The 12,043-nt window shown below is 46.6% G+C and overlaps 1 protein-coding gene and 1 pseudogene across 13 annotated transcripts in view; both read left to right on the plus strand.

The window, feature by feature from the left end:
- On the plus strand, window positions 1-799 carry LOC129496928 (small nuclear ribonucleoprotein-associated protein N-like; annotated as a pseudogene).
- Window positions 800-5,670: 4,871 nt separating this feature from the next.
- The window catches only part of CEP164 (centrosomal protein 164), a 64,708-nt gene continuing 58,335 nt past the window's right edge, over window positions 5,671-12,043 (plus strand). For 10 of the 13 annotated variants that reach the window (XM_055305937.1, XM_055305941.1, XM_055305944.1 and 7 more), the window contains exons 1-2: window positions 5,671-5,775; window positions 11,187-11,306. In XM_055305937.1, the coding sequence (XP_055161912.1) occupies window positions 11,225-11,306 (82 nt within the window). In that variant the 5' untranslated portion in view covers window positions 5,671-5,775; window positions 11,187-11,224. Of the gene's footprint in view, window positions 5,776-6,227; window positions 6,345-11,186; window positions 11,307-12,043 lie in introns of those variants that run through there. The other 3 variants (XM_055305938.1, XM_055305939.1, XM_055305946.1) reach the window with 3 other exon arrangements.

Below are 12,043 nucleotides of genomic sequence, written 5' to 3' on the forward strand. Positions count from 1 at the left end.
GGAAAGGGCCAAGAGGTGCTGCAGCACGTTGACCACAGAATGAGATGTATCCTGCAAGATGGGCAAATCTTCATTGGCATGATTTTGTTTTTTAAGTAATCTCTACAGTCAACATCAGACTTGAACTTACAACCCCAAGATCAAGAGTCACAAGTTCGACTGAGCCATTGGCACATTCATTGGTACCTTTAAGGCTTTGGCAAGCATATGAACGAGATTCTCTGTGATTGTGATGAATTCAGGAAGATCAAGCCCACAGAATGTGAAGCAACCAGACCGTGAAGAAAAGCGGATTTTGGGTCTGGTGTTGCTACATGGGGAGAACTTGGTTTTCATGACTGTGGGATACTGGCATTGCTCGGATACCACTTGTTGGAACTGCAGGAGCCCCTGGGGTTGGTAGGGCAGCTGGCAGAGGAGTGCCAGCTGGTGTTCCAATTCCCTAGGCTCCTGTTAGATTAGCAGGTCCTGTCAGAGGGGTTGGGGGCCTATCCCAACAAGAAATGACTCCACAGGGAAGAGGTACTATAGCAGCTGTGCAGTTGCAGCTCCTGCCAACAGTGCTGGACTCCCAACCCAATACCCAACTAAATGGGGGCCCCACCCACTTCTGAGGGCCTAGCAACACCACCTCCAGGTGATGTGGCTCCTCCCCCTGGTATGAGACCACCCATGGGGCCACCAATTGTGTTCCCCCTGCTTGAAGGACACCAATAGGCACGCCCCTTCAGGAATGAGACCCTCTCCACCAGGAATTAGAGGTCCACTTCCCCCAGGAATGCATCCACCAAGACCCTAGGATACTGTTGATCCTTCTAAGTCACTTTTCCCCCTGCAGTGTGTCTTGTGAAACTGTGTAGAGTGTTTGTGAGCTTGTGTTCCCTCTTTGCGACATTAATATTAGCTAATAAATGCACAGAGCAATTAAAAAGTTTATCAGAAAGCAAAGGAATGCTTATTTGCATGTTATCCGAGTAGAAAATCCTAACCAACAAGGCGATTAGACACAAGTTTAAAAATAAAAATCAGGGATTCCTGGGTGGCTCAGTGGTTAAGTGCCTGCCTTTAGCCCAGGGTGTGATCCTGGAGACCCAGAATCAAATCCCACGTCGGGCTCACTGCATGGAGCCTGCTTCTCCCTCTGCCTGTGTCTCTGCCTCTCTCTCTCTCTCATGAATAAATAAATAAAATCTTAAAAAAATAAAAATCAAGTTTTAAAAAATCAATAGATCAATATAAGCGTGGAAATTCTGTATATGATAAAGATAACATTCATATTAAAAGGAAATTGCCACACCTTCAATAACTGTTTGGGGGACAATTGGCTATCCATTTGGAAGGAAAGAAAACTAAATCTCTACTTCATGTAAAACATACTTCAGATAGATCAAAGGGCTTAACATGAAAAATAAAACTACAGAAAAAAGTAGAGGATTATTTAATAATCTTACGTTAAAGAAGGTCTCTCTAACAAAACTCAGAGTTTTGTTTTTGGTTTTGTTTTTCTTAAAGGGCAGACTTGACTATTTGAATTTTTAAAACTTCTGTAGAATCAGACTTGTGGTATTCTAAGTCTGGTTTTGCCACTTAGAACCTGGGAGACTCCGGGCTAGTTCCTTATCCTTTGTAGTCTCCATTTTCTCATCTACAAAATGGTGATAACAGTAGTACATACCTTGTAACGTAAGATTTAAATGAGATAATCCATATAAAGCACTTAAAATGATGTCTGCCATATTATAAGTGCTCAGTAAAATTTAGCTATTAGCGTTACTATTACCACAAAATTTACAAAATGAAAAATGACATTTATAAAGTTAAAAGATAAGTCACAGACTAGGAGACATTTGTCACATAATAAAGAGACAAAGGGTTGATGTCTATATATACAAAGAGCGGGCAGCCCAGGTGGCTCGGTGGTTTGGCGCCGCCCTTGGCCCAGGGTGTGATCCTGGAGACCCGGGATCAAGTCCCACATTGGGCTTCCTGAGTGGAGCCTGTTTCTCCCTCTGCCTGTGTCTCTGCCTCTCTCTCTCTCTCTGTGTCTCTCATAAATAAATAAATAAAATCTTTAAAAAACAAAAACAAAAATAAAGAGCATCTACAAATCAATAAAACCCCCAACAAACCTGATAGAGAAGTGAACAAAGATTGTGAATAGATAATTAACAGAAGAAATTCAAATGGTCAATAAACAATGTGGGAAAAAGTTCAACTTCATAAATATTGAAAGAATGCAGTCACAATAGATACCATCACCATTTATTTATTTATTTATTTATTTATTTATTTATTTATCTATCTCACATTGGAAATAGTTGGTGTTGGTGAAAGTGTTGTTTGGACTAAAATTATTCCACTTTTAGAGAGAAATTTGGCAATGTCTATTAAAATGTAAAAAATATAAACTCTTTGAGCAATGTCACTTCTAGGATCCTATCCAACAAATACAACTGTATTCAGCATGTATGTAATACCAGAACTTTGGAAACAAAATGAATGATTACCAGTAGGAGGAGACATTTAATGGAATCCTACTTCACTGTTATAAGAATGGAGTAAGTCATTATGAACTCATCTTGAAAGATGTTAAGTGAGAAAAAGCACATTGTAGAACAATATGTACATTATGATTTCATTTCTGCAAAAATTAAAAAGGATGTGTATGTGCATATATATGTATGCATATAACTTTACATCTGCATAAACGTTAAAAAGTCTGAAAGATAGCAACCAAAATGTCAACAGTGGTTTCCTCTGAAGTGTGAAATTCCTTCCTTCAACTGGCTTATTTATTCATTCAGCAAATGTGTATTGAGAACCTGCTAAGCCCTGTTTTAGGCACTATGGATACAGCAGTAAATAAAATGGACAGAATTCCTGTCTTTTTTTTTTTTTTTTTTAATTCAGAAGAGACATAGAAGAGAGGCAGAGACATAGGCAGAGGGAGAAGCAGGCTCCCCATGGGGAGCCTGATACTGGACTCGATCCCAGGACCCCGGGATCACGACCTGAGCCAAATGCAGGTGCTCAACTGCTGAGCCACCCAGGCATCCTCCAGAATTCCTGTCCTCGTGCAATTTACATTCTCTATAGGCAGACAGATAGTAAAGAAATAAAATATACAGTGTTTCTGATGGTGAGATACACTATGGGGGAAAATAGAGCAGAGAAGGGCAGCTTGTAATTTTAAACATGGTGGATTGAAAGAGTAGAGAGAACATTTCACATCTTTTTTTTTCTTTTTTCATTTCACATCTTAAAAATGGTAGGATTAGCAAGTGTTTTTCTTATTACGTGAATGATTTTCTGTATATTACAAGCAAATAGCATGGAAAGAGAAGAAAAATTTCTAACGGCGAAATTTCGGACTTGGGGGTATGGCATAAATTATGGGGACCAATTTAGTTTTCCTCCTTCCACATCTTTGAGTGCAGAAGCTAACCTACAATGTATGAAATTCTCAATCTCCCTCACTCATTGGGTATATTACTGGCTTATCAATTGGTGTGTCATTTTTGTTATTTCCCCCCAAAGATTTGCTTTCTTAATTAAGTTTGCCTAAGGGCATTTTATAAATTGGTTTGCATTTCGAAGAACAAATCTACAGGGAAACCTGACAAAATGCAAATTGTTTATCAGTGTGGTATAATCCTATTAATCCTTGGTGACCCGGATTTTATTAGGTCTCCCCATGAGATAGAAAGGAACCCATGCTAAGGAATAAAACTTAAGATTTTTTTTTAAGATTTTATTTATTTATTCATAAGGGACGGGGGGTGGCGGGGGCGCAGAGCGAGAAGCAGGTTCCATGTAGGGAGCCCGACGTGGGACTCAATACCAGGTCTCCAGGATCACACCCTGGGCTGAAGGCGGCGCTAAACCACTGAGCCACCTGGGCTGCCCATAACCTAAGGGTTTTGATGGCTATTAAAGTTAACTGGATTGGTTATAAAACAGAGACCAAATCTACCAATTTTTTTTTTTGGCTGTTTTGTATAAGGTCTGTAGTGGATGAGTTGGTGAGCCCTTAGAGTCCCATCCCAGTCTCTCCTTCTAGCCCCTCTGTGAGAATTTTAAGGAGTGTGGAAAGGAAAGGGAACAATGATTTGTCATCTGCAGGCAGAGCTTCCACAGAAAGAGCAAAAGTTAGACAAGAGGAATACAGTCTTGGGGCACCTGGGTAACTCAGTGGTTGAGCGTTTGCCTTCGGCTCAGGTCGTGATCCCGGGGTCCAAGGATCAAGTCCCACTTCAGGCTCCCTGCAGGGAGCCTGCTTCTCACTCTGCCTATGTCTCTGCCTCTCTGTGTGTGTCTCTCATGAGTATATAAATAAAATCTTAAAAAAAAAAAAGAGGGATACATTCTGTATATATGGTTTGGGATCTACAGGGACAACTATCTAAGTTCTGCATTCTGGGATGCGGGCCTAGCAGCACTGGGACTAGTTTCAGGGGTTGGAAAGAGCCAGATGCATCTCCACAACAGAACCTGTCAGGAGCTGCTCTAGGTGCTTCATTCTCTCCAATTGGTAAATTCACTTTTCTGTCCCCACCCCATTGGTGTAATAGCCCTCTTAACTTCTTCACCTCCATTAACTTCTCTAGGACACTGAGGGCATTTGAAAGAAAAGATTTGTCCTCCACATAAGCAAAATTAAGCTCGTTGGAATTATATTAATAGCAACCTTCCTGCCAGACAAAGCATGTGGAGGGTACTACACATTGTGTCACTTTCTTCTTATTCTCCTTCAAAATTTATTTAAGTAATCTACACCCAATGTGGGGCCCCAACTCACGACTCCAGGATCAGGAGTCATAGGCTCCCCTCCACTGAGCTTGCCAGGCCCCCCATCACTATTTTCTTCTTAAATAGACTCTTAGAAATAGTTCTGAGAGATGTTATCATCCCCAATGTTGGAGATCTGCAAAGTGAGCCCTGTGCTCTGGGTGAAAAGACAAACAAGGGAAACCACAGCTCTGAAGTCCTGTTTAGGTTCTCACTGATTTAATCAGAACACGGGGAAGCCAGTTTTCTGTGGGGGAGGTGTTCCCCTCTTACCTTCCATTCACATTTCTTTTGTTTATTAGAGCCTCAAGGGGTTATGGATGATCAGTGTGTCTCATTCACCTGATATTAATCAAACTATTTAAAAAATCATGACGGGGATCCCTGGGTGGTGCAGCGGTTTGGCGCCCGCCTTTGGCCCAGGGCGCGATCCTGGAGACCTGGGATCGAATCCCACATCGGGCTCCCGGTGCATGGAGCCTGCTTATGTCTCTGCCTCTCTCTCTTTCTCTCTCTGTGACTATCATAAATAAATAAAAATTTAAAAAAATTAAAAAAATAAAAGATCATGACGAATAGATTGCATTAGTTAATTCACGTCACAATAAATACTGTGAATGACCCTCTCCTGCCCGGGAAGAAATCCTCCCCTCCTCACCAAATTCAGAGCTCTCGTATGACCCCTTGTGGCTCCGCATCAACTATCTTGGACTACATCTCCCATCGTGCAACGGGAAACGTGCATCACTCCTCCGTGACCCGACGGGACCTCTAACCAATCCAGAGCCACAGCTCTCGTTCAGCGACCTATGGGCTCCGTGCAGAGGCGGGACTCTCCGTTGCTAGGTTGTGGGCTTTCCGGGAGTGGTTGTAGGCCGCTGCAGGGCAACACCCCGGCGTCCCTGGAAGCGGGGAGCCGGGGTGGTGCTGGGGGGAGCTGCGCAGAGCCGGGAGCCGCGGCCCGGTGCGTCCCGGGGCGGGGGGCAGGTGAGGCCGTCCTCCAGGGAGGGGTCGGGCAGCGAGGGAAGGAGGCGAGCGGGAGAGTTGGCGCACACTCGTGTGCCCGCGAGCGGGAGGAGCACGAGTGTGGGCGGGAACTGGAGGGAGCAGTCGGGAAGGAGCGTCCGCACTAGGGCGCATCCATCCCGAATCCCGGGCTGAGCCGGGGGCCGGCGGGGGCGAGCCCGAGCCTGAGCCCGAGCGACGGCTTGTGAGCTTGCAGGGGCGCGCGTTTGCCGGTCCTGCCCGGCCTCCGACCCTCGCTCTGATGCCTCTCTCGTGGGGAGGCTCCCCCGTACCCGGTCCAGGGCTGGCCCGACCTTCTGCCCTCTGTGGGCCAGGCTGGAAAGTCAGCAAGTTTCCGAGGTTTATTTTTCCCCTCCTTGCACTGATTGAAAAAAAAAAAAAAATCTACATCGTCCTGCCGGAACCGCAGCCCTCACTCGGCTTCCGGGACTCCTCGTTCGGCTGTCCCGGCGGGCCCCTCCGCGCGCTCCGCAGGCCTGGGCTGGGTGATTTCGCCCCTGCAAGTTCAGGGACCCGTCTGTGCAACCACGGTGAGCTGCACTCGGACCTCTTTGCTGAGCTCCGACCTCGCCAACCATGGTCTCCAGCTGCATGCCTCCCCCACCATCCTGGCCGCCCCCCGCCCCGGATCTGTGCCTTCTCTTGCAATTCCTGTGTCAACGAAGGACTCCAGGGTCCACTCAGCCAGGTCTGCACCTGGAATTCATTCGTGTGACATACGCAGCAAACGTTTGCTGGGCATTTCCTATATTCTAGGGAGTGTGCTAGGTGGGGCTGTTGGCCAAGGCATAGAAGTGAACAGATAACCACATACCGGCCTAAGTGCCCTGATTTCCCACCGCCCTGTCCGTCACTTGCTGCAGACTTCAAGTCTGTTATTTTCTGCATCCTAATACCCTGTGCATCTGGTCCTTCCTTTCTATTCTCACCGCCACTGACTTAGTTCATAACTTCTTGCCTGTGCTTTTAGGAAAGCCTCCCAAGTGGCCCCTCTGCTTCTGTTCTTGGCCTCCTCAAATCAGTTCTTATGACGGCTGTCAGAATATCTTGCTAAACTGCGGATCTGATGATGCCAATCTGCTTTGTGAAATCCTGTGCTGGTTCCTCGTCGCATACGGGATACAACCTAAATCCTCCCCAGCCCTTTATAGTGTGCTCCTTGCTTCCACTATAGCTCTCTCTCCTCCCGTTGGCCCTTGCATTCTGGTGTCAGAGTGGTTAAGAGCTCAGGCTTTGGGGTCAAAGAGACGTGGGGGTGGCGTGCATGTTATGCTGTGCCCTTTTGCTACCTGCAAAGCCTTGGGCAACTTATTCTTTTTTATTTAAACTGGCTGAGCCTCACTTTACTTGTTTGAAAATTAGGGAAAATATGCTTTATTTTATTAAAGATTTTATTTATTCATAGAGACACACACAGAGAGAGAGGCAGAGACACAGGCAGAAGGAGAAGCAGGCACCATGCAGAGAGCCTGACGTGGGACTCGATCCAGGGTCTCCAGGATCACGCCCTGGGCTGCAGGCGGCGCTAAGCCACTGTGCCACTGGGGCTGCCTGGAAAATATGTTTTAATATTAGTTTATTTGAGAGAGAGAGACAGAGAGAGTGAGCATGAGCATACAAGCAGGGGGTAGGAGCAGAGGGAAAGGGAGAAGCAGACTGCCCACTGAGCAGGGAGCCTGGTGCCAGACTCAACCCCAGGACTTTGAGGTCATGACCTGGCTTAACCGACTAAGCCACCTCAGCGCCCCTGGGGAAAGAAAATGTTTTCTACTTCTTTAAGAGGATGAGGTGAGATGATGTATATGCAGCATTAATCCTGTTCCTGGAACATAGGAAGTGTTCAGTGAATAGAAGCTTTTGGTGTCAAAATGAATTCTCTGTACCCACGGTGTTCTTCTGCCTCTTTGCCTTTGTGCATGCTGTTTCTTCTGCCTTCTATTTCCCTACTCCCTTTTCCTGGTGAGCCCCTGCTTATTCTTAAAGAGCCATCTCATTGGTCCTCTATTCTGTGATGCTTTTCCTCATCTTCCAAAAGATTAGTGGTCCTTACCTTATTAGTTTCCCATTGTAGCTCCTGTTACTTCCCTTAGTGTGCTTCATACATTCTACAACCATGTCTTTGTATGTTTGGCTTCTCAGCGAGGCTCATCTGGAGTTCAGGGCCGTATGTAATCAGACTTGTAGCCCTAACAGCACAGCCAACCCATGGTAGGTGTTCAGTAAGTGGTCACTCTGTTGGAATGGCCTTCCCTTCCAATTCCCTGGTATTAGATCTGTCCTCTGAACAACATAGAATGGGCCTTTCAAATATGTAGATAGTAATAACAACAGCTCACATTTATTGAGATCTTACTATGTTTTAAGTATTTTACATGTATTGAATAATTTGTTTTTATTTTTATTTTTTAAAGGTTTATTTTTTTTTAGAGAGAGAGAGAGAGCATATGCACCCAAGAGCAGGTCTGAGCAGGCTAGGAGCAGAGAGAGAGAGGGAGAGAAAGAGAGTATCTCAAGCTGACTCCCTGCTGAGCATGTGGGGCTTGATCTCATGACATTGAGATCATGACCTGAGCCAAAATCAAGAGTCAGAGGATAAATTACTGAACCACCCAGGCGCCCCCATGTGTTGAATAATTTGATTCTCACACTCCTTGGGGATACACCTTGTTATTTCCGTTTTACAGATGAGAAAACTGAGGCAGCTTCCCCTGCTGGTAGGTGGCAGAGCTGGGATTCAAAGCCAAGAATGTTCCCAGACTTGCACTTAATTACCACTGTATAATCACCTCTTATATCTCCTGCCTTCTCCCCAGTGCCTTCGCCAGTAAGTCTTTGCTTTTCTCTGCTGCACTTTCTTTGTAATTATTCAAGCAGAGTGGGAGAAATAAAAACACGGGGAACTCTCATGCACGCATGTGTGCTCTGTTAGCACACAGCTGTTTTTACTCATCGCATCTCTACTGCCGGCAAAAAGTAAACTCAGTAGGTGTTCAATAAATATTTCTCAAATGAATAAATGATCTCTAGTAGCCATTAAACACATATGACTTCCCTTCCCACCACCTTCCTCAGTCCTACCAGTTCCTGTCCTTTTGGTCCTGCCCTTACTACCCTCATCTTTTCTTAAACCAAGCAAGGCAGAGAAAGGAGGTAAAATATAGCCCACCCACATCTTAGTTTTTGTTTTGTTTTGTTTTTTTCTGGCAAAAGACTTATCTAATATTGGAATGATCCATGAATTTAGATTTTCCAGGTTCTTCTTGACTTTTAAATACAGCTAATTAGGCATTCTGTTGCAAAGAGATTTCACCTGCCCCGTGCTTTCTGGAGTTGGATATGTCTAGGGATAGGTCACATCTCTCAAATGTGGGATTTCTCAAATGCTCTGAGATGGTTGATACAATGCCTTGTGATAAGTCACTCTCCTGTTGGATTGAATAATGGTTAGCCTGATGTCGCCGGGGATTCTTTCCCTTTCCTTCTCCCTCTCCTCCCTAACTCAGAGAATTCAAGATTCTTGTGGCTCCTTAAGATGCATCAACTGTCCTGGTACCTTTCTGCTTTGCTTTTTTCAGTCAGGGGCCCCACTTAACCTCTGACTGTGTGTGCAGAGGGAATAGTACTTTCTCGAGGTATTACAGGTTCTTAGGATAGGGAGCAGACCCCCACTTGGATCTATGTACTGTAGAGTAGAATGCTTCTTCCATTAGCTGGTCTTCCTAAGGCACAACGTTCATGTATGGAGGTGTCGTGCTGGCAATGAGAGGGAGCAGAGCCTGACTCCCTTGGCTCCAGCGGATTGGTAGAGGGAGTCATCTCTGGTGAGTCCTAAGGCAAGATACCTTCCTTGCCCATCTGGGGACTGTCAGGGTACTGAGAGGGCTGCAGGAGCGGTCCTCATATATCCTGTTTATCAGGGGTCCCTCTCTGGGGGTCTTGGAACAGATTCAGAACCATCAGATCCGGCCATTTCCTGAGCACTCATTACAGGCCGTACCCTGACCTTCTCCGGGATGACAGGGTCTTTCTGCCCACTTCTCCTGCTGTAAGGGGGCTGTGCTGTGCCTGCTGCTCCAGGTGGGACAGTACAGCTTCTGAAGAGGTCAGGCCCTGCTTTCCTAGACTCCTGTTGGTCACACCAGGCTGGCAACACCTGCTCAGTCGGGGGACGCACTCCTTTACTCGGATGCCCCTTTTCTCTGTGTCTTGTCTCTGCATCATTCGGGAGCCTCAGGGCAGGAGCTCCAGGGGGGAGAGTTGTGACCCGGGATCCAGAGGTAGTTACAGGGGGAGGATGGAGGGGAGGAGCGGCTCTTGTCAGTTGAAGAATCTGACGCTGTCCCATCCCTGGAGCTACAAACCTCGGTTTCAGGTGGGACCCCCCCCGCCCCCCTTCCTGGTCCTGTGAAAGCCGCCATCCCAGCAGCTGCCCCTGCCTTCTCTCCGCTTCTGCCCTACTTTAGGCCCTCATCGTCTTTCCCCGGGAGGGCAGCTTCCTCAGTCATCCTCCTGACACCGGTCCCGTTCCCCCCCGGTCCTGCCATGCCACTCCCACCAGAGTTCTCATCCTAAAAAAAGGCCACTCTGTGCCACTTCTTTCAGCGAAGCCCTCAGTGGCTCCCCTGTGCCACAGGGGAGAGTCGCCTGGTCTCCATGGCTCTTGGTGACCTGGCTTTCCAGCCCAGCCCCTGCCACGCATGCCGCCGCCCAACGCTCCAGAACACCTCGTCTGCACCTGACGTCCCCTTGCCTAGAATACCTCTCTCCACTAACACGACTCTCGTCTGCCCTTGGTGTCAGCTCCCTGAGAAGCCTGCCTTCTGCCCTTCAGCCGGAATGTTCCTTCTCTCAGTGCTGCCGCAGCAGGATGGTTTTCCCCCTTCCCCTGTTGAAGTTCTGTGTGCTAGTCACTAGATAGGCAGCTTCCTGAGGGTATAGTTGAGTGCAAATACGGATGTGTGTTGTGACAGTGTGACTGCACTGGGATGTGTTGATGTATGGGTATGTGTGTGTGCACACGCACCACTAATTCCTTTGTTGTCTCACTAGGGTTTTCTAGCTGGGGCCCTTATACTATGATTGATTGCTCCTGGGTTGGGGAGTCAAACTCTTGAGGGGGCTGGGTTTCTAGAACTTTTGTGGCCCAGTGAGTGTTCAGCAAGCCTTTGGGAAGTGTGTCTCAGTGAACTTTCCCAAGTGCAGAGCCTAGAAGGTCTGAGTTCTGAGCTGTTGGTCCCACCCTTCTCTATACCTGGAGTCTGGAAAATCTCTGGCTAAGCTGGCTCTCAGGGTCTGGTCTCACCCAGGTGCTCTGTGACCCAGCTGCAGGTTTTCCCCTGTTATGCTGGATCACTGATTTTCTCTTTGGGTAGGGGTCTTTGGGACCTAGGTGTTCGAGCCCAGACCAATCATGGCCGGAAGACCCGTCCGCATCGGCGACCAGCTGGTTCTAGAGGAAGATTATGATGAGACCTACATCCCTAGTGAGCAAGGTAAGAGGCCTGGGGTGCAATGTAATAGTTCTCTGAGGGCAGGAATGATCTGTGATTGACTTTTATCCTTCCAATACAAAGTATGCTGCCTTTGCAGGGCTGCTCCGTATATTTGGTTAGATCAGAGGTTGGAATACAATAGTCCATGGGCCTAACCTGTGCTGTTGCCTTCTTGTAAATAAGGTTTTACTATAAAATAGCCATGCTTATTTGTAGATGTATTGTCTGTGGCTGCTTTCATGGCACAAGGGAAGTATTGAGCAGTTGTGACAAACAGTATCACCCACAAAGCCTAAAATATTTGCTCTTTGGCCCTTTACAAAAAAAAAAAAAAAAGTTTGCTGAACCTGGGTTGGATCAATGGTTAATTTAATTTTTTAAAAAAGGTTTTATTTCTTTCTTTGACAGAGAGAGAAAGCCAGAGAGCACAGCAGGGAGGTGGCAGGGGTGGGGGGACAGTAGAGGGGGAGGGAGAAGCAGACTCCTCACTGAACAGGAAGCCCAACGTGGAGCTCGATCCCAGGACATTGGGATCATGACCTGAGCTAAAGACAGTCGCTTAACTGACTGAGCTTCCCAGGCATCCCCAATGGTTAATTTTAAATGATAATATAGGGGCGCCTGGTTTTGACTCAGTAGAGCATGTGACTCTTGATCTTGGGGTCATGAATTGGAGCCCCATGTTGGGCGTAGAGATTACTTAAAAATAAAATCTTTTTTTTTTTTTTTAAAGATTT

This window comes from Nyctereutes procyonoides, unplaced genomic scaffold (genome assembly GCF_905146905.1).
Source record: "Nyctereutes procyonoides isolate TBG_1078 unplaced genomic scaffold, NYPRO_anot_genome, whole genome shotgun sequence".
Lineage (NCBI taxonomy): Eukaryota > Metazoa > Chordata > Mammalia > Carnivora > Canidae > Nyctereutes > Nyctereutes procyonoides.